Below are 19,600 nucleotides of genomic sequence, written 5' to 3'. Positions count from 1 at the left end.
GTGAAACGTGACGTGCCTCTTTGGAAACCTGATGCATTTATTACACTGATGCAATGATGCCATATGTCCACAAGGCGGCAGAACACGCCCTCATTTGGAAAACACTGAAATGACGTCAGGAGTTTAAAGTTTTGTTTTTTTTTTGTTTGTTTGTTTTTTTTTTTTTTAAACTGAAATTTATGGCGGCTCAACGTGACTCAAAAAGTTTGGAATTTAAATCTGGTGAAATGTAAAAATATACTATAACCTCAACAGGTGAACTTGAACGTTTCTGTTCAATATTTCAGTTGCGAATTTTGCCTTCCACCATGTTACAGGTCAGCAAGTTGCGCATATACTGAAACATTCAACAGTGGGAGTGGGACATGCAAACGTTTAAGGTCACATCAAGGTTAAGTGTGTTTTAGGTTCGTCCTGTAATTTCAGCCAATATCCCTAACCTTTTGTGACGTGTAGGTGGTTTCTTGCATGTACGTTATGTGAGGCCACACAGGGCAGCGTTGTGTCAACATGGCCTAAAATCAGCAATTGTTACGTGAAGTGGTTTTTAATATATGTCAGGCAGGGCTGCGAGCTGACCACCCTAGTGCCACTTTTGGCCACAGAGGTTGGGTTGTAACTTTCCACTGCTTCAATTGAGCAAGCTTTGAAATGAATGTGCTTCCTGCACGCTGCATGGCATGTTGCCGTATACCAAAAATGTGCCACATCTGTTATTTGTTTGACCCTAAGTTGGTTTGGTTTGGTTTATTCATTTTTTCCTTTCGGACACATTACAGTTGCAAACAGTGTAAAATGGAGCAAGCAGAAACCGCATCGGCATCCTGTTAGGGGGCCAAGACTTCACCACACGGGTTCAGTGTAAGACATTAACCTCTGTTTATTTCAAAACAAAATGCCTCCTCTAAAAATACATCAAATCCAAAGTCGACAGGCACCCAAATGTCCTCATTAATTTTTTTCTTGTTAGCGTGAATAAAGGCCAAAATATTTTTCAACCGTTTGCATACACATTTTCCAGTGCAACTTATGATGAATCGGTTTTGACGTCGCCGACGATGATCATTCCATATGTTTGATTCGCAATCCAGAGTAAACGCTGTCCTCCGGCCCTCTGTGCCTCCTGCTGTTGGACGGCCTCTTTTTGAAGTCCAGAGCCACGTACGGCAAAGCGGCGACGTCCTCGCTCTGTAGAAAACGCCATTTCGGACATGAAAAGTCTGCGGGGATTGTCGTTGAACGGAATTCGTGCACCAACCTCGTCGTCGTCCACATTGTCTTCTGGAGAATTTGGCTGCGGCGTTTTCCCTGTTTAACAGAAGCAAATGTGTTCTTCTCCTTGTTCAAATAAATAGAACAAAGTACACTGTCCCACCTGAAAGGAGGTCATCTCTCTGCTTCTTTTTGCAAAGGAGACGCGTAAGAAAGACGTTGACGACGACGGACACAAGCAGAGATGCAAGCAGGCAATGCGTTAACACTTTATACACGTGTTCCCTCGCATCTGTGAGAATACGCACAAGATAAGTGTTTATTTTTCTTTCTTTCGCCGAATAACTTTCTCGGCCGAAATTAGCGCCCACCTCCTACGTCCATCCTCGACCCCTTTCCGAACACGATCTCCCCACAGGAGGCCACGGCGCAGTAGTACGTCCCGGCGTCAGTTAGCGCGGCGTCCCGTTTGGACAGCATGTAAACGCAACCCGCCTCCGACGCCGTCGCGCAGCCGCTGCCGCTCTCCGAGTGGACGTACAACAAGTGGGAGTCGCCCGAGGCCTTTCGGAACCAGTAGACATTGTGCCCCCCGTGGCTGCTTCCGGGGTGCATGGTGCAGTTCAGGGTGGCAGAGCCCCCCGGGGGCACCGTGATCGATGTTGGATGCTGGATGACGGACAGGCGGCTGGATTCTGAAACAGAACTGAAATTAACTCAGCGAGGAAACCGTATTTGGTCGTTTGAGTGCTGGCGGATTTTGACATCTTGTCGCTCATGCATTTTGTTTCTGATCGGTTGTTCTTCCTCTGGTACGGTGGTTTATTACAAAAACAACTGACAACTCACCCTTTCGGTCAAAGTCAAAAAGTGAAGAATAAAATGGTAAATTTAAAAATGTTTTTTTACTCCGGATATACCACTTCTTTTTTTTTTTACATTTTTTAATTTATTATTATTTATAAACCAATAACAGTCAGTATGAGGGCTCAACTCTTTAATCAGTCGTGCTGTCACTATCGAATATTTTTAGAATCGATTAATCTATTAATTATTCAATCGATTAATCAACTCATTTTCCCCCCTGATTACTGTTTATTAACCAGTGATTGGTGTTTATTTCTTACTTTGTATTCATATAGAGATTAAAAAAGGGGGGTTGATGTTGCATTATGTTACCGGTTCAGTCATTGATGATCATGATCAACATGATCGCATCTGTCTCATTTGGAAATAAACACAGAAGATATCTTCTATCATAAAGAATATACAGAAATCAGTTAACTATGACTGTTGATATGCTGAAATTGGAGAATTTGGACAATTTTAAATAAAAAGTGGCTCCAAATGATTAATCAAATATTAAAATAGATGTCGATTAATTTGATAATTGATTACTTGTTGATTAAACCCTATAAAGCCGAACGTATCATTAAATACAAGACATTTTGAGCCTTCTATTTCATGAGTATAATATTCCCCCCCCCCCATTAAAACCCTGACGTATATGATCTGACACATGCATTGCAGGGATCATCCTTTAGAGGGCAGTATCACCCAGTTGATGGCTTTTCCTTCGACCTTGCAAGAGCGCCCCAATTGAGAAAGGACAGACACCTGTACTTATTAATACTGTAGTGGGAAATGTTCTTTCACATTTTTGGAAATACTAATATTTTTTATATGTCTGTTTATTATTGCATTTTTTACAGTTATAATAGCTGTACGAATGTAAAGCATTGTGACCAAATGTATCAAATAAGATACAAATCAAAAGTAATATGTGGAAGTTGATTTAAAATACATTTTTGTTTGTTCAAAACGACCAACAAATACTCTATTTACAAAGAATCAGAATTTTCTCTCATGGTTCAGGCTTTATAGGGTTAATCGATTAATTTTGACAGATCTAGTAGTCACCAATACCAAGTACTGATACCACTGGTACTTTTGATACATAAAATTTCCCAAATACAAAAATGTCAGATAGTTTTAATGCAAGCGCTATAAAACAGCATTTTAGCAAATTATTGGCAATTTTCTTTTCTTACATTTTCTTTTAGGGACGGACGATAATGCTATTTTCAACCGATACCGATAAACCAATAATTTATAAGGTGCTGATGTCGATAACCGATAAGTAAGCCGATAATTGTTAGCAAAATTAACTTGAATACAAATATACTTTTGAGTCATGTCTAACAAATACATTGAAACATTGTGTAAACTTTACACAATATTTTTGAGTAATTTTTCCACCCGCTTTTTTTTTTTAAATATTTTTTTTGTCAGAAAAAAATTCAGTAAAACAGAAAAAAAACTCAAAAAAACAAAGCTCCCCCAAAAAATTAGTCAGAAAAAGTTTTTTTTTCTTTCCAAGTTAATGCAATGCGCTTCCGTAGATAAGAAATGAGCTATTGATTATTAAACCTGTATGCGTTTTAAGTACTACTTTGTGGTATTTCAAAATGGACACCGATGCACTGTCCTATTTGACCCGACTGGTTGATTATTTTTGTCATTATTTCCACAGATAGAACAGATAGACTGCGAGTGGCGCTCTGACCCCAGCCCCTTTTCCCTGGATGAGAAAAGCGACATTTGCCAGGAAAAAGTAAGTTTATTGACCGTGTTAACAGCAATAAATACTGAAGTTAAGTACTACTACTGATCTACATCTACAAAAGAGGCGGTATACCTTTCACAAGCAAAAAGATGCCACTGTCAAAGCTCATGACGTTGAGGCTGCTCTGGCCACAGTAGTACATGGCCGTATCTGAGAGCTGCACATTGGAAATTTCCAGATGGAAGAAGTTTTCTCCGGGGCGAAGCGTCATCCGCTTGCTGAACTCCTTCGTTATCCGGCGGCTGTGGGAGGTTTGCGCGTAGACGTAGAAGGACGACACAATTTGGGGTCGGTCGCCCGCGACCTGCTTGTACCAGCACAGATATTTGACGTCGGGGTCAAAGTAGCAGGGGAGACTGACGTTGTCTCCCAGGCTGGCAAAAAGAACACTACCATCTGAAATGCATACAAAAGGACGTTACAATGTCTTTGCTTCATTTTCTGCAGAAAAAAAAAAGGTTGTGAATGACATAACTTACGGGCTCGGAAAAGAGCAACCAAGAGTACGCAGAGCTTGAACATCCCGTTCTCCGTTGAGGCTTCTACCTTAATGGCGGTTCCGCAAAGAAGGTTGGTTGAGGTCAAAAACACACGCCTCCACCAGTGGAAAAAAAAAAAATCACCTTGTCCTCACAAAGGCGGAAGAGATTTGTGTCGTATGTGCTTGTTTGTTTTAAATTCTCTCTCGCGTGTGCTTTTTGGTGTCGTGTTGTTCTCGTTCACCTCGCTGATGACCCGGATGACACTCAGTTGCTGTTATCTTGCAACACAAAGGCCGTTTATTCATCGAAAATATTTTTCACTACACATAGAATGATATGCAGTCCGTTTCCATTTGTAACAAAGTTCATCTCTCTTCGCATTGTTGATGGTTGTTACTTTTCCCAAAATTGTATTTACGTAATTGTCGTGACACCTGGGGATCTGGATCAAAATAATTTACAATAAATTATGATTTAAAGTCAAAGTCGACCAAAAAATGTTGTTTACAAGAACATGCAATATGCAGCCCCTCTAGTTTAAAGGGATACTTTACTTATTTAGCCATTTTTGGCTGTCAAACATTAATATTTTGCCTATAATAAATTTGATATTTTCATTATTTTTCATGTCCAATTAGTACCTTTAAAAACACATTTTGCAACTTGGTATCGACTGAAAGTGACATCACAAGTGCTCAGGTAGCCAATCGCAGCTCAGCTTGTGAATGTCACATGACCAAACCTAGAAAACAGGTGAGCTGTGATTGGTTACCTGAGCCCTTGTGATGTCATTTTCAGTCGACAGCAAGTTGTAAAATGTGTTTTTAAAGGTACTAATTGTTCGTGAAAAATAATGAAAGTATCAAATTCATTATAGAAAAAATATTAACTTTTTATTGCTATAATGGGGTAAATAAGTGAAGTATCCCTTTAAACACAATTCAAATCCAACTGGAAATGACATCACAGTTGCTCAGGGCTCAAGTAATTAGCTCAGAACAACATTATGGCCAAACACAGGTGAGCCGTGATCAGTCGTTACCTGAGCCTTGAGCAACTGTGATGTAATTTTCAGTCAACAGCAAGTAGCAAAATGGCCGCCCTCTAAAATGGATTAAAACGGCTGGATTTTGCTGCTTTATTCATCACCCACAAATACAATATTAATCAGAATACTGTGTAGTGGGGGTGCATATAAAATATGTTTGTAAAGAACATTTTGTGGTTGACTTTTTTAAAAAAAAAATGCATTGCTCGTCTCTATCTTACCTTTAAAAGCCTTGAAATGAATGTGACATCTCAAATCGAAAAGCATTAGTACTGTATACAACGTACTTTGTTCATGCAGTACTACAATGTTTTCCCCCACTGAGAGTACAGTTTTATTTTTTCGAGAATGCAAGAAGTAAGTCGTCGTTGGAATCTTTTTTTTTTTTTTTTTTTCCCCCTCGTTTCAAAGCCTTTCGAATCATTTTTGTCCACGTTCCTTGTCTGCATCCGGGTGAGCTCTGGCGCTCGCGGCTGTCTCTTTGCCAGCCTTTTGGCCTCGACCGGAGCATGGCAGCGACCTTCGCAGCTCCAGCCGGGCGTCGGCGCACAGGAAGATGTAGAAGAGGGGATCGAGCAAGGTGTTGAGGCTGGTCAGCCCGTAGCACAGGCGGTAGAGCAAGAAGATGGAGCGCTCCAGCGCGCACGGCTCGTCCGCCCGCAGCAAGGACGCGAATCTATATCCGCCCACGAGGTGGTAGGGTCCGAACACAGCGATGAAGTTGACCGTGATGACCACGAGGACGCCCACGATCTTGTGACGCTCGTGGGCCGACAGGGAGGGAGAGTGTCGCAGTGTGACCGAGATGTGGGCTGAAGTGTAGCTGAAAGTATGAAAAAGGAATGATATGGGATTTTGGGATGTAAATTGGGTCCAATTAACTGAAGCGGAGGATCTTAACCCATTTTATGTTTTATTTTTTGTGTTAAATTGGTCATATTGTATAAAACAACCCCAAAAGTTGGGTCAGATGGTCTACTTGGATCAGTTTGACACAACTTTGGGTCAAAATTGGGTCATTTTCTATCAAATAACCCAGAAAGTAGAGGATCAGACCCAAATTTCAGTTTTTGTTGTGATTCTTGGGGTGGTGGGGAGTCGGGGGTCATTTTGTATAAAACAACCCAGAAAGTTGGCTCAGTTTGATCCAAGTTTGGGTTAAAAATATGGCCATTTTGTGTAAAACAACCCAGAAAGTTGGGTCAAATTGACCCAGCAGAGAAGATGACCCAACTTTTATGGGTTGTAATGACCCCGTTTTTAAACCCAAAGTTGGGTCAAATTGATTCAAGTAGAGGATCTTACCCAAATGTATTGGTTGTTTTATACAGACTTTCCTGTTCTTTTCTTTTATTTATTTGTTTTTGTTGCAAAACAAACCAGAAAGTAGGATCAAAGTGGCCCAGTAGAGGAGCTGACCCAACTTTCTGGGTTGTTTTATACAATTTTTTCCTTTTTTGTTGTTGTTGTGCAAAACAGAAAGTTGGGTCAAATTGACCCAAGTAGAGGATCTGACCCAATTTTGTGTGTTTATCCAAAATTACCCAGTTTTTGACCCAAAGTTGGGTAAAATGAACCCAAGTGGAGGATCTGACCCTATTTTATGTGGTTTTATAAATGTCCTTTTTTACTTTTATTTATTTTTTTTTTCCAAAACAACAGATAAATTTGGGTCAAATTGACCCAAGTAGAGGATCTGACCCAATTTTATGCAGTTTTGTACAAAATTTCCTTTTTTATTTTATTTCTTTTTTTTTTTCTTCTTTTTTTTTTCCTGCGAAACAACGCCGAAAGTTGGGTCAATTCGACCCAAGTAGAGGATCTGACCCAACTTTCTGGGTTGTTTTATATAGAATATCCTGTTTTGTTTTGTTTTTTTTCTCCCCCAAAACACCCCAGAAAGTTGGGTCAAATTGACCCAAGAGGATTGGACCCAACTTTGTGTGTTGTTTTATTCAAACTTATCCAATTTTTGACCCAAAGTTGGGTCAATTTGACCCAAGTAGAGGATCTGACCCAACTTTATGGGTTGTTTTATACAGAATTTCCTGTTCTTTTCTTTTCTTTTCTTTTATTTTTTGTTGCAAAACAACCCAGAAAGTAGGGTCAAAGTGACCCAGGAGAGGAGCTGACCCAACTTTCTGGGTTGTTTTACACAAAATGACCATATTTTTAACCCAAACTTGGATCAAACTGAGCCAACTTTCTGGGTTGTTTTATACAAAATGACCCCCGACTCCCCACCACCCCAAGATTCACAACAAAAACTGAAATTTGGGTCTGATCCTCTACTTTCTGGGTTATTTGATAGAAAATGACCCAATTTTGACCCAAAGTTGTGTCAAACTGAAACTCCAAGTAGACCATCTGACCCAACTTTTGGGGTTGTTTTATACAATATGACCAATTTTTGGTCAAATTAACTATCCTGTCCATTTTTGACCCGTAACTGGGTTATTTTTTATGTAACTGTTTTTGGAGTGAATTGTTAGTGGTGTAACTTACCCGAGTATGGCGCACGGCAACAGGAAGCCCAGAGCCACAGTGGTGATCTTGAAGTGGGCATATCGGGGGCTAACAGGATACTTTTCCAGACACAGCAGTCGCTCCGAGTCAAAAACGGACGGCAAGAGTCCGAAAAGGCAGAAGAGGAAGGTGAGCGTCCACACCGCCAAGCCTGACACGGCTGCCACCCGGACCGTCCTCACCCTGCGGCTGCTCAGCGGGAACACGATGGCCAGGCAGCGGTCCAGCGCTATGAGACACAGGAACATGACACTGGCGTAGACGTTGACGTAAAACACGTAGCCCACCAGCTCGCAGGCGAGCCGACCGTAGGGCCAGCGGTGGGCGCCCTGGAGGTACAGGATCCACAGGGGCAGGGTGAGCAGCTGCAGCAGGTCGGACAGAAGAAGGTTGAGGATGTAGACCAGCTGACAGCCACCGCTACCGGAACGGCCCAGGTGGTACAACCCCCAGAGGGACAGCAGGTTACAGGGCAGGCCCACAGTGAAGACCAGGCCGTAGATGCAAGTCAGACCCGGTACGTCCGTGTCCAGGGGGAGGCCGCAGCTGTCATTGGACATGTCGAACGCCGGACGCCTTGGCGTGATGTGCAGCTAGCCATTCAAGGCCACGCTCAGGGTTTTGTGTTGCCACCAGGGAACACCAGCAGCATCGAGAGAAAGAACAAAAGCGTACACTGCTACTTCATCTCGACCTTGTTGCTGGGTGACCCGCGCACAACAAGTGCTGAGAACGTGGCGTCTGGACCGACTTTTGTCCATTCTTTGATCGTTTCCTCCACAGGAAGCCAACTTCTTGGTTTTAAGGGCAACTTCCTGAGACAGGAGAACGCCTTTCAGGCTTGAACAAAAACATACAGACTGGGTGGTCACGCTGCAAATCTGCCATTGCTGGCCTTTTACAACTTACTGTATACGTTTTGTGATACATTATCCAATCATGTTATTTGTTGTTATTTTTAGTACGTATTTTATTGATTGTTTAAAAAAAAAACGTCTTTATCAGACCATGTCTTTAATTAGTAAAAACTATAAAAGACATGACCCTGATCTGGACATACAGCTCAAAAACACCTTACAAGAAAAATGAACATTCACGTGCAGAATTCACAATATCACAGAAATCAGACCAAGATTGTCAATCATTTTGCAGGGATCCCATGTTAGTGTTTAAGTGTTATGTACTTTACTCCAGCCCAACTGGGAAGGAAAACACAATTGGAATTGTCTTGGGGAAGAATGGCTGCGTGGGGACAATTGGCTTCAGGAAGTATTTTTTTTAAAAGGGAAAGCTTATTCGTATCCAATCTCTCATTTTGCTCCCTTGAAAATAGCACCAGACTGATTTATTGATTAAAAGAAAAATCCAACATAATGACTTAACGAGCCGACCTGAGACACTCCCTCCACACACAGGCGAGCTTGACCTGGTCACCATTTGTACCCATTGATTCTCGGGCTACGCTAATTATGAGTTCAGTGGTCATGTATATGAGCAACAAATATCAACAAACAAAAGCACCCTCAATTCGCTTCATTCCCGTTTCATCTTTCTCCCGAACCTCCAACAGCAGACGGCCTTACAAATAAATACGGACGCCCACACGACGACTCCAACGACACCAGTGATGAGAAGAACCACATCCATGCAAAAGTAGGAGTACCAGGGAAGGCCGTAAGCCGCTGGGCGCAGATGCGACGCTCCCTTCTGCCTGGTGACGTACTCGATCCAGAAGATGGCGCTTTCCAAAGGAGGCGTCGGCCGATCGTGATGGAGACGAGAGAGTCGACGCATGTTAACGCGGTAGGTCGGAGTCTCCAGAATATCCTTGAGAGCTTCGAGGAAGCCTTCCTTGGTGAGTGATTTGGCCTCCACCACCCGGGCTGCCCCTCGCACCTTCAACCGCAGTAGATTGTCAAACTGGTCAAAGAGCAACGGCAGACCGAGAACTGGAACACCGTGGTAGATGGCCTCATACATGCCGTTGGTGCCTCCGTGGGCAACAAATACGCGAGTTTTGGGGTGTCCCAAGAGGTCGTTCTGAGGCAACCAATCCACCAGCAGAGTGTTGTTGCCCAAGGACGAAGGCTTTTCTCCCTTGATTCTCCAGATCACCTTCTGGGGGAGCTGAGCGAAGGCGGCCGCGATGGCCTCAGTGACATCACGAGGCAGGGCTGACACCAGCGTTCCCAAAGACATCACCACCACCCCGTGCTCTCCTGAGCTCTGCACGAAGGATTCCAGATCAGGAGGCAACGGCTGGGCCTTCTCGCACTGGAAGCCACCGATGTAGACCACGTTTGGCATGGTCGGCCGAGGGAGCTCGAAGACAAAGTCTGACCTGACCAGCCAGATATCCGCCGCTTGCTCCAAGGTGAGCAAGTCTGTTTTGGGAGGAAAGTGGCGCTGGAAGAGATCCGCGTACGCTGGGTTTATGTAAAAGTGCAATTCAATGAGACTATAAATGTAATGTAGCGTGTTCTTAAGCCTTCCCTGAAAATCCATCTGATCATGGAGCTCACTTCCAGACACAGGGACATAGGAGAGTGGGGAGGGGGCTATGGAAAAGTGGGTCTCGCCATTGTTCATCCATCGGACGTTGAAAACCATCGGCAATTTGAGGTAATTCCCTAGAAGCACCCCCACCGTCAAACCCGGGTCGGTTAACATCAGCTCAAACTTGGCCTCTCGTAACTTCTTCATGAAAACCGGGTCGTCAAACATTGCCGCGGCTGCTTCGGCGAGAACCTTGTGACCCGTTGCCAACATGTTTGTGATCAAGCGCTGCTGGTAGAAGGTCATCAAGAAACCGGCGGACTGGCGGACCTTGATAACATCTGAGAGGATTTCATTGTAATAGTCCTTTTTAGTGCCGTCCTCCAACATGGTGGCGGTGATAGAAGTGTAAAAGGAGGCATTCGTCGGGATGTACCAGCTGTTGGGGGAGTGCAGCACCGTGAGTTGGTGTCCTCGGGAGTGCAGCTCTTTCAGGATCACCGCCATGTTGATCCAGTGGCTGCCGTCCACCGGCACCACCAGGATCCTGCTGCTGTGACATCCAGTCGGCCATAGCGACAGGAAGCCTAATGCGGCAAGGAGCACTGCCAGGACCTTGGACATTTCCTGGGAGAGACCATCGGCGTCATGGGTAAGACATGAAGAAATACTGAACGAGCGTTATGTTTATTTTAAGTCATTAAATCAACTACTATGCATATGTGCTTCATAATCTGTTTGCTTATTTATTATGTATGAACATGTATACATTCCCTTCACGCCATTTCAAACTTCCATGCATTGGCCACATGGAGCTTTGAGCACTTGACCCTCCCCTTTGTTATTTCCTAATATTTAAATAAATAGTGCAAACTGCTCATTAGCTCACCTCAGTTTGTTGTTTTAAAATCCACAACTTTGCCTCCTAACTCCGTGATTCTCTGTAACACCAAACTCACTCGCTGCCTGGTCAGAGTCCAACTTTGAGATCATGATCATGTGACATGTTGTTGCGAAATGTGACAGCCAGTAAGTATTATGAAGGACAGACTGAAATGTAAATCATGGTCGGACAAATTTTTGTCGCGCTCATGCTGATGTACGGCAGTATTATTCTTCAAAATATATGCTCATGAGTGTTGTTATATCCTCCTGACTACCAACAATTCAAATGTGTCCTCTGTAGTGGACCTTTTTTAAACCTGGAATATCTCCCACCAAGTGCATACGATTGAATTAACTCCTTTTGTGCTTCATAGAGGACACTCAGAGCTTTCCAATGACACCAAATGTGTAGGGCTTGCTACCTTTGATTGCATCAGAAAAGAAAATGGCTTCCCTCAGTGCAAGCACTTTTTCGGGAAGAGGAAAAGTAAGTGTATAACACTTTTTATTGAACAAATTTAGGCTTTAAATGTTGTTAGCATGTGTTCTAAAAGACTCTTAAGAACACATTAAAGTATTGTTTGAATTATTTTATCTGTTTTTTTTTAGCCTAGCATTTAAGTAAAAAAAAAAAAAAAAGTCCTCTGTAGTGGACACATCATAGCTTAAAAATAAAAACTTTTTATTTTTATTTTTTTATTTCTTTTGCAATATTCCAGTTAATTCACAAAAATTGGGGAATATCAAAATAAACATGATTGGATAATATATATTTTTTCCTGGTAGTCAGGTAATTGTTTGTGTTCAGATATCCATTGTTTAAAGAAGAAGTCAACCTTAAACATGTCTTGACAATAATATGTCATATGTGATCTCACAGGGCTAAACATGACCATTGTGATTAATATTACATTTCTGTGACTGTCAACTGAAGATGACATCACAGTTTCTCAGGGCTCAAGCAACGACCAATCACAGCTCACCTGTTTTCTAAAGCTGAGCTGTGATTGGTTGTTACCTGAGCTCTGAGCAACTGTGATGTCATTTTAACTGGAAAGCAAGTAGCAAAATGGCCGCCTTCTATTGATAAACACTGCTGGATTTTGCCACATAGATGCTAATTGTTAGCCTCCCTAATGGAGTTTCCCCATTGTATGTTAGCATTAAGGTAGCAGAGGTTATGCGAGGGCTGTAAATAAACGTGTTTGGCAGTAACCATCAGCTGAAAGTATCAGAAAAAGCCTGAAAAAAACTGAAGCAAGACTTGACAGATTGAGTTTCTGGAAAACTTCTTGCAGTTCCTTGAGGCTTTAATCAAACCAGGAGAGAGTGTGACGGGAACGCCAAGGTCACACATAGCACAGGGAAAATAACGCGTGCAAGAATAAACATGCGCCAGTGATGTAACGAAAGACCCGAATAGAGGAAGAACAATAATAATAATCACATTTATTTGCACCTTCTCAAGGTCCATCTGGAAGTCAAACGCGGATAAAACTCTCGGGACGCTCGCTGGCCCACGAAGGCTTCCTTCCTGCAATTGTCCCCAGAACTCATGATCGTGGCACATTTGATTCCCAGCGTGCTCCTCCGACAGCCGCTTTTGTTTGTCTTCTCACTGGCGTTTTATGGTGTAGTCATTTTGCGGGGAATTCACACGATGCGAGGCGTTCATATAAACCAAGGGAGACAGCTTTGGAAAGTTCCGCGCATGCTGTGAAAAGATTCAAACTGTAGTTGCGTTAATGTTTACAGTAGACCCACTGTAAGAAAAAAACCCAAAAAAAACTGCATTCATTGGAACCTCTCACCTTCATTAATATTTTTTTTATTGGCTGTTTTATTCTATCGACATAATAATACAGGAGCAGTTTAGGTGGAATTATTTAACAAACTTAGTTATCATATCATCATAAATTTGAAGTCATTTTCTATTTAGTGACGTCTCCACCTTCACGACATGATGTGACGAACGTTGCAGTTAATCAGCTGTTTGGTGACATTCCAAGAGTGGCGACGTCCTCGGATCAGATCAGATATCAAGCACCTTGACGTCTGAACAAGACACAAAGTCCCAGAATGTGCTCTCAGCTTCAGCAATTACGTAAAAGGATGAAGAACGTCGGGCGTTTTTTTTTTTCAGGGCGCCATGTTGACGAATGTGATGGGATTTTTTCGGGCTTGGATCTCGCGAGATATTTGGCACCAGGTGCACGGTCCGCAGCAGCAAGCGTAGATGCAGTCATGACAAACGGTGCCCTGTGGAGAGTAACTCGAATTGAAGGACATTTATTGGTCTGTTCATGTGGATTTAAAAAGTCTACACACCCCTGTTTGAATGCTAGGTTTTTAAAAAAATGAAAACAAAAATCCGTCATTTTAGAGGCTTTCCCCAACATTATAGTGATCTATAACCAGTACAGCAAAAATCAATAATCAGAATAACGTTGCAAAAGTGTTCACACCCTCTTATAACTGTGTTCACACTCACATTCAAGCTTGTGTTAAATGGGAGCCACCACACACCTGCCGCCATTTAAAGTGCACCAATCAGATTGCTATTTTGAACTGTTCATAATTCTCTCCACTTTGTTGAAGGCTCCAATTCTAGCTGACAAAAAAAGAACCTTGAAATCATAATTCGAAATGGCATATTTGGAGCTGTTTTTCTTTTCAGCTTGAACTGTGTCCTTAGACCAAGGGGAAAACAATTACGAACTGTTCAAAATAGCAAGTCAACTTTGAACAGGGGTGTGTAGACTTTTTTTTTTTCTTTTCTAAATCCTCTGCATATCTCTATCAGTGAGGTTGAACAATCCAATTGTCTATTTTTCCATTTTATGTACCTGTATGCCATAGCGCTGGCGTACGGACACCCTGAGGGCGGTGGTCATGGGCGGGATGACCCCACAGGCGTCCAGCAACGGCAAACAAAGGCACTCGCCGGCGTCGTGCGACGTTTTACACGTGAAGCACGGAAGGCACCAGCAGGCGAAACAACCTGGAAAGAGGAATATTTGAATGCCGTAACCCACATCGTGCACGTCAGGTTGTGACTTTATCACCATAAAGCATCAAGTGCAGCAGGACTAACCCTGCCTGAACCCTCTGCGCAACGCCTCATCTGCAATATGAAGCTTATCGCAGCATTTCACTGACACTAAATCATGTCTAGCCATCATTTGCACTCATCTGCATGGGAGAAGGCTTGCTCACATTGGGGCAGGTCGTCAAAGCAGTCGCAGATGTCCGAGGTCCACTGGTTGTTCAGGCTGGTCATGGTGGTTAAGGTGAAGGGCTTGGGTTGGTTCAACTGTTGAGACATAGCTGCGGTTTCTGGGGTGGGGGGATATAGGAGTCAAAAGTTGAAAAAGGCCAAACAGATTTCCACAATCATGCAAATAAACAAGCCAAGTCAGTGTACCATTTTAGTGTCAACCTTAAAGATTTCATTCACCTCTACTGTACATTCATCAAAGGCATATGCAAACATTCAAACTCATCCTTGGCAGAAAGATGAAAAACAGGACAACTTACATGAGTGGAAGTCGTACGTGGTCCGGTCAGAAGAGACAATCACTGATGCACCAGCCAGATGGTTCTTATTTTATAGACGTACTAACTGGTCGGGCCGGTCCAATGGCGTGCGACAACGAAATTCGACAGCGACTGATTCTCCTGATTAGATCATCGTGATGCAGAACATTATTGAAACGTCAAAAGGATATTCAGTGCTGTCCTGTTGTATGCACATGCCTAATGCACTGCATTCTCTCTCTCTCTCTGTTTTTTTTTTTTTTTTTTTTTTTAGTTGGCATCAGTGTTTTTATTATAGTATTTTAGTTCAGGATCAGATGAGACCTGTGCTGACTATGTGATGATGAATCAAGCATTACATTATTTTTAAAAGTAAATAACTAATATTACATACAAAAAAAAACAAAAAACATTTTAATTTAGTTTTGGTAGAAAAATTCATTTAAAAAAAATCCATGGATAACATTTTTTTCCCTACAACAATTATTTTTGACTTGGTAAAACAGGAACTTCTGGACACATATCTACATTAATTTGGGTTCAGTTCCATTGAACATTAAACAAGGGAAACATTTGTGTTTTTAATTGTATTTATAAAGAAATACAATACTCCTTGACAACAAACCTCATGGTGGCACAATACTTTTGCACTATATGTGAACATTTTCATTGGCCTTTTAAAGCAAATCCAAACTGTCGGACAGAAAACAGGCAGTTCAAATAGGTAATTCACTGTCTTCGTACTTCACTAGTTCTGCTGGAGTACCACAGGGCTCAATACTGGGTCCTGTTTTATTCAGCCATGTTAATAACTTACCAAACGTACGCAGAAATATAAAAATATATTTAAACTGTCATGCCAACTCAAAACAAGAAGCTGCTGAGCCTTGATTCAACCAGCTCCAACGGAGTTGCTTAGATTTGAAGAAACAAAACCACTCTTATGTTTTTCTTCCAACAACCAGCTGAGAGAGAAGATATTTGCATTCAACTTAATAATATTCTGTGATACAAGTTTATCATAATTTCAATATTTACTTTTTTTTTCGTAATTTAGAACAGAACTAACTACGGTACTTATTTGTCGATATAGGTTGGGAAAGACCTCACTCCATAGCCAGGCGCTGTGGGTCAGACCAAGTGCGCCCCCTGCAGGCGTGTCAATGCTGTGTATTCGTCCGAGGAAGAGGAGGAGGACGACGAGGAGGAGGCGTGAGCTGCAGCTCTTCTTTTCAGCTCTCTGGAGATCTGGAGCCAAGATAGCGGGTAGCAGCAGCATCCGTACAAGCAGTCACCCCACACACTCCCCTGGAAGAGAGCGCGAGTGGGTGGCTCCAACCAAAAGGTGAACATTTCCATGCACTCACAGCTCCATACCATGCTGCCAGGCCAGCGTTCTAAATCATCACATATCTGCTTGGAAGATTCTCCAATGATGACAGAAGAGTTATAATGCAAAGGAGTAACATGCTTCAAGTTGATGGAACTCTACTATGGAGTCACCGCCTGAATCGTCATTACTAACTCATTCACTCCCAGCTGTTTTACTGGATTTTGACTGATTTTGCAAGGCCCACCGAATATTGTGTTCTATTTGTTATAAAAACATGGAACCTACCAAAGGAAGGTTTAGCAGCTCTTATTTCATTAGAAAAAAAAAGGTATATTTTTATGTTTCCGTTTTGCAGCAATTAGCGTTGGAATATAGCTAAGTTTAATCATTATTCACAAATCTGTTTAAAACAGTGGGGAAAAGAGCTTTTTGCAACATGGCCCCAGTTGATCTCTTATACTCTGCTGCCACCTGCTGGCCGTTTTTGTAATAACTACCTTGGATTTAAGCGTTCTCTTCAGTTCAGAGGCTGCATCAAAGCCTTCTGTATGCGATGGCATAAAAAACAAAAAAAAACGTATAAATACGTCTTTGGGAGTAAATGAGTTAAAGATGCACACATTTCACACTGGAAAATGTTTTGAAATCTCAGTACTGCAAAGTCTGAGCGAGCGCTTGCTTCGCGGCCCACTCCGCCTCCGGAGGAGCCAACATTACCAACCACCTCCTTCTTTCATGGCAGTGTTCCAACTACAGGAACAGCCGCCCCCACCTGGAGCTTTGTTTCTCAATACTTACCCATGCAGTCTCCAAAAGTTACATGCGGTCCTGCCAATCACCTTCATGCCCATTTAGTGTTACTAATGACACAGATTTCAATCACTATTTATTTATTTGTGCTGCCTTGGGTGGAACATGCTGGTATGGGTACCATATTGCTTCATGTGAGTAATATTAACACTAGAAAGGTAGTACCTGAAACATGTCTTCTAAATTTGAGTGTTGTTGAGAATCCTGTGACGTTGAATCATGATTAAAAAAAAAACAAAAACAGACAATGAGGCGCTCTAAAACAGCCAGGTAAGCGCATGAGTGGCTGTCAAGTCGGACTTTTTCGAAAGGTATCCCCCCTCTCCTCGCTCGTCTTTCTCCCTGCCATGTCCGCACACACTCACAGCAGCAACGAGGCACTCTAAAGGGGCTATGACAGCCCAAAGCCACATCTGCAATCTGTCATGACTGGGTCATGCCGGGGTTGTGTTTGGGTCATGCAAGGGCATGACAGGGTTATGTTTGGGTCATTTACTATCATGACTAAGGTCATGCAAGGGTTATTTTACTGTCATGACTAGGGTCATGCAAAGGTTATATTTGGGTCATGCAAGGCTTATGTTTGGGACATGACCGTGTGGTCAAGTGTCTATTTTGAACTGATGTAACCAGCATCTAGTTTCAACTGGCAAGACGCTATGTGATGTCAGAAGCTATGTGATGTCAGGAATCTTTCATCTCTTTATCTGGTCAACAGCCAATCAGATAATACCATGTCAGTCCTGTTACCCACATGTCTAGCCACAACCAATCAGATCGATTTGCTGTCTATATAAGCCTGTCTGAGAAAGGTGAGTTTTTGTCGGATTATTACCCCTGTTCCTCTGTGCAACCCCACGGCCCAAGTTAGCTCAGTGTCTCGTGATTCTTGATAGATTCTCGTTGTTTCTGGTCTAGTCAAGTTTGTTTTACACCTCTCTGTTATGCAAATAAAGAGTTAAAATCTTTTTTGTGTCTGCGTGTTTGGGATCCAACCCCAGAACAGATCAAATCAGTCTTTTTTTTTTTTTTTTTTTTTTTAAACAACACTTCACTGGGTCTTTATTTGTTCTAATGTGCGTACCTGTATGCCGTATCTTTCCCTGACAGAGGCCCTCACTGCAAGTGAGGCTGGGGGCACGCATCCAAGACAGTCCAGCAGTGGCAGAAGGGGACACACGCCCGCCTTCCTCGCCACCTTACAGGTGAACACTGGGAGGCAGCACAGGGCAAAGCAACCTGCACAAACAAATCCATCACATATGATGTCATCATGACCCCCCCACCCCCAACCAAGGTACACCTACAGTCTCCCACGTCTTGATGGCAAGCACACAAGCCCGTGCTCCATTGAGCCCCCTCCTGGATGCGCCTCCTTTGCGGCTGGGCCCCGATCACATGACGAGACATCTCAAGTCATAATGCCCAGCCTAATCGCACACAAAAAAATAAATACAAATGTAATGTTTTCTTAATAAGGAAATATACTACTTTATAAAACAGTTCATGCTGCCCCTTCTGATGTGCCCACCTTGTCCAATGGGGGCAGTATAATACAGTTATGTATACACCAACAAAGAAGACTCATTCACAAGATAATGGCTGTATTGCTGGAGTTAAAATGCCAACAATGTGATCAATGTAATACTTTTCCACAAATTGATGCTATCACTCAGTCCCCAATGACTCAGCAAAACACCACGCACATGCTAACTTGTATGTTTACTCATTAACATAAAAGCATGGGTGCCTTTTGTTAGTATTTCATTAACTTTAGTCTGTCTTTAGCTCAGGAGTCTTCAATCAGTGATCTTTTGGTGAAGAGAATAGCAAGTGGATGTTTAATTAATGGAAAAATAAAAAAACGTACCTGACGTGCAAAATCTTTGGAAGTCCGTGTTCTTTTTGACCACTTCAACTCTTTGTGCTCGGTTCTTTTCAACGCAGTGTTTTGGTGTCAACACAACCTAACACTGTTTTGGTGTAAATACGTCACATTCCCGTGTGATTCTGCTGACTTCATCGCTACTTTCTTGTTGTGAGATTGAAAAAGATAAAAAGTCAGCAAAATACGCTTAGTGTAAAAAAGCTTTTGGTGAATGTCAGAAAACTATACGACCAATCTTTATTAAAATTCAGATGCAAGTCTCTAGTCATGCCCACTTGAACTTCTTAAAATATCAAAATGGTTGGCTCCAATTTTTGCACTGTTTTCCTCTCCTTAGAAAAATGTCACAATGTCAGAAAACGGCAATCAAGCTTGACCAAAATTCATCTCTGTCCTATACCCAATACAAAATTCAATTTTGGTGATGCTTGTTCTCGTTTTTCTGACATTAAGCCATCGAATGAGAGGCTTAATATTCATAAAATCAAAACTATAAGGCACTCGTTCTCATGTCAGAGTTTCAAGTGGGCATAAGTCGAGATATCCGCACACATTTTGGTGACGATTGATAGCAGTTTGACCTATTTGCGAGTACGTTCAAACGTACTCACCAGTCAAAAATGTTTACTGTTACGGAATCTGTGTTTTTGACTGTCCGGGCAAATGTCCAACCAAATTATTCACACATTCGGATGTGACCTTTGCTCACATGATGCTGGATGGAACACTGGGGGGGAAAAAAAAGGATCATTCGGGA

General features: G+C 42.4%; 5 protein-coding genes and 1 long non-coding RNA gene across 9 annotated transcripts; 1 reads left to right on the top strand and 5 right to left on the bottom strand.

Annotated features, from left to right (window-relative positions):
* Positions 1-549: 549 nt before the first annotated feature.
* On the top strand, positions 550-18,838 carry LOC144004010 (uncharacterized). The gene is made up of 5 exons (XR_013279160.1): positions 550-861; positions 3,746-3,826; positions 9,465-10,268; positions 15,906-16,157; positions 18,066-18,838. It is a non-coding gene; the product is annotated as an uncharacterized LOC144004010 (long non-coding RNA).
* LOC144004003 (uncharacterized) lies at positions 861-4,947 on the bottom strand. 2 transcript variants are annotated; one of them, XM_077500847.1, is made up of 6 exons: positions 4,318-4,947; positions 3,911-4,234; positions 1,584-1,907; positions 1,376-1,504; positions 1,259-1,308; positions 861-1,188 (listed from the first exon to the last, which is right to left on the bottom strand). In XM_077500847.1, exons 1-6 carry the CDS (start codon positions 4,358-4,360, stop codon positions 1,063-1,065), a joined length of 996 nt encoding a protein of 331 aa, XP_077356973.1. In that variant the 5' UTR covers positions 4,361-4,947; the 3' UTR covers positions 861-1,062. The 2 variants fall into 2 exon arrangements, with proteins under 2 accessions (XP_077356973.1, XP_077356972.1); XM_077500846.1 differs by having other exon boundaries at positions 861-1,308.
* On the bottom strand, positions 5,560-8,746 carry LOC144004005 (G-protein coupled receptor 4). Its single transcript, XM_077500850.1, has 2 exons — positions 7,874-8,746; positions 5,560-6,191 (listed from the first exon to the last, which is right to left on the bottom strand). The coding sequence occupies exons 1-2, from the start codon at positions 8,452-8,454 to the stop codon at positions 5,789-5,791; spliced, it is 984 nt and encodes a 327-aa protein (XP_077356976.1). The 5' UTR covers positions 8,455-8,746; the 3' UTR covers positions 5,560-5,788.
* Positions 8,927-11,794, bottom strand: ugt5g1 (UDP glucuronosyltransferase 5 family, polypeptide G1). 2 transcript variants are annotated; one of them, XM_077500842.1, is made up of 2 exons: positions 10,827-10,968; positions 8,927-10,731 (listed from the first exon to the last, which is right to left on the bottom strand). In XM_077500842.1, the coding sequence occupies exon 2, from the start codon at positions 10,694-10,696 to the stop codon at positions 9,428-9,430; it is 1,269 nt and encodes a 422-aa protein (XP_077356968.1). In that variant the 5' UTR covers positions 10,697-10,731; positions 10,827-10,968; the 3' UTR covers positions 8,927-9,427. The 2 variants fall into 2 exon arrangements, with proteins under 2 accessions (XP_077356968.1, XP_077356967.1); XM_077500841.1 differs by adding an exon at positions 11,280-11,794 and having other exon boundaries at positions 8,929-11,017.
* ponzr4 (plac8 onzin related protein 4) lies at positions 13,083-14,946 on the bottom strand. Its single transcript, XM_077500854.1, has 4 exons — positions 14,813-14,946; positions 14,492-14,611; positions 14,122-14,276; positions 13,083-13,534 (listed from the first exon to the last, which is right to left on the bottom strand). Exons 2-4 carry the CDS (start codon positions 14,598-14,600, stop codon positions 13,415-13,417), a joined length of 384 nt encoding a protein of 127 aa, XP_077356980.1. The 5' UTR covers positions 14,601-14,611; positions 14,813-14,946; the 3' UTR covers positions 13,083-13,414.
* Positions 14,813-18,922, bottom strand: LOC144004007 (cornifelin homolog B-like). Of its 2 annotated transcripts, XM_077500853.1 has the most exons (5): positions 18,826-18,922; positions 18,263-18,385; positions 18,040-18,194; positions 15,918-16,120; positions 14,813-14,953 (listed from the first exon to the last, which is right to left on the bottom strand). In XM_077500853.1, the coding sequence occupies exons 2-4, from the start codon at positions 18,363-18,365 to the stop codon at positions 15,944-15,946; spliced, it is 435 nt and encodes a 144-aa protein (XP_077356979.1). In that variant the 5' UTR covers positions 18,366-18,385; positions 18,826-18,922; the 3' UTR covers positions 14,813-14,953; positions 15,918-15,943. The 2 variants fall into 2 exon arrangements, with proteins under 2 accessions (XP_077356979.1, XP_077356978.1); XM_077500852.1 differs by lacking the exon at positions 14,813-14,953 and having other exon boundaries at positions 15,381-16,120.
* Positions 18,923-19,600: the final 678 nt, after the last annotated feature.

The sequence above is a fragment of the Festucalex cinctus genome, chromosome 16, assembly GCF_051991245.1.
Source record: "Festucalex cinctus isolate MCC-2025b chromosome 16, RoL_Fcin_1.0, whole genome shotgun sequence".
NCBI lineage: Eukaryota > Metazoa > Chordata > Actinopteri > Syngnathiformes > Syngnathidae > Festucalex > Festucalex cinctus.
The sequence above is the reverse complement of the archived record's forward strand: the minus strand, read 5'-3'. Positions and strand labels throughout refer to the sequence as shown.

Coding starts and splice junctions, on each gene's coding strand:
- LOC144004005 (XM_077500850.1), bottom strand. CDS start 8,454: ATGTCCAATGACAGCTGCGGCCTCCCCCTGGACACGGACGTACCGGGT. Junction 6,192..7,873: donor TTGCCGTGCGCCATACTCGG/GTAAGTTACACC, acceptor TCATACTTTCAG/CTACACTTCAGCCCACATCT.
- ponzr4 (XM_077500854.1), bottom strand. CDS start 14,600: ATGTCTCAACAGTTGAACCAACCCAAGCCCTTCACCTTAACCACCATG. Junction 14,277..14,491: donor CTTTGACGACCTGCCCCAAT/GTGAGCAAGCCT, acceptor TCCTCTTTCCAG/GTTGTTTCGCCTGCTGGTGC. Junction 13,535..14,121: donor GCCAGCGCTATGGCATACAG/GTACATAAAATG, acceptor TACTCTCCACAG/GGCACCGTTTGTCATGACTG.
- LOC144004007 (XM_077500853.1), bottom strand. CDS start 18,365: ATGTCTCGTCATGTGATCGGGGCCCAGCCGCAAAGGAGGCGCATCCAG. Junction 18,195..18,262: donor CCATCAAGACGTGGGAGACT/GTAGGTGTACCT, acceptor TTGTTTGTGCAG/GTTGCTTTGCCCTGTGCTGC. Junction 16,121..18,039: donor GGGAAAGATACGGCATACAG/GTACGCACATTA, acceptor GCTCTCTTCCAG/GGGAGTGTGTGGGGTGACTG.
- LOC144004003 (XM_077500846.1), bottom strand. CDS start 4,360: ATGTTCAAGCTCTGCGTACTCTTGGTTGCTCTTTTCCGAGCCC. Junction 4,235..4,317: donor GGTTGCTCTTTTCCGAGCCC/GTAAGTTATGTC, acceptor TATGCATTTCAG/ATGGTAGTGTTCTTTTTGCC. Junction 1,309..1,375: donor GAGAGATGACCTCCTTTCAG/GTGGGACAGTGT, acceptor TCTGTTAAACAG/GGAAAACGCCGCAGCCAAAT.
- ugt5g1 (XM_077500841.1), bottom strand. CDS start 11,014: ATGTCCAAGGTCCTGGCAGTGCTCCTTGCCGCATTAGGCTTCCTGTCG.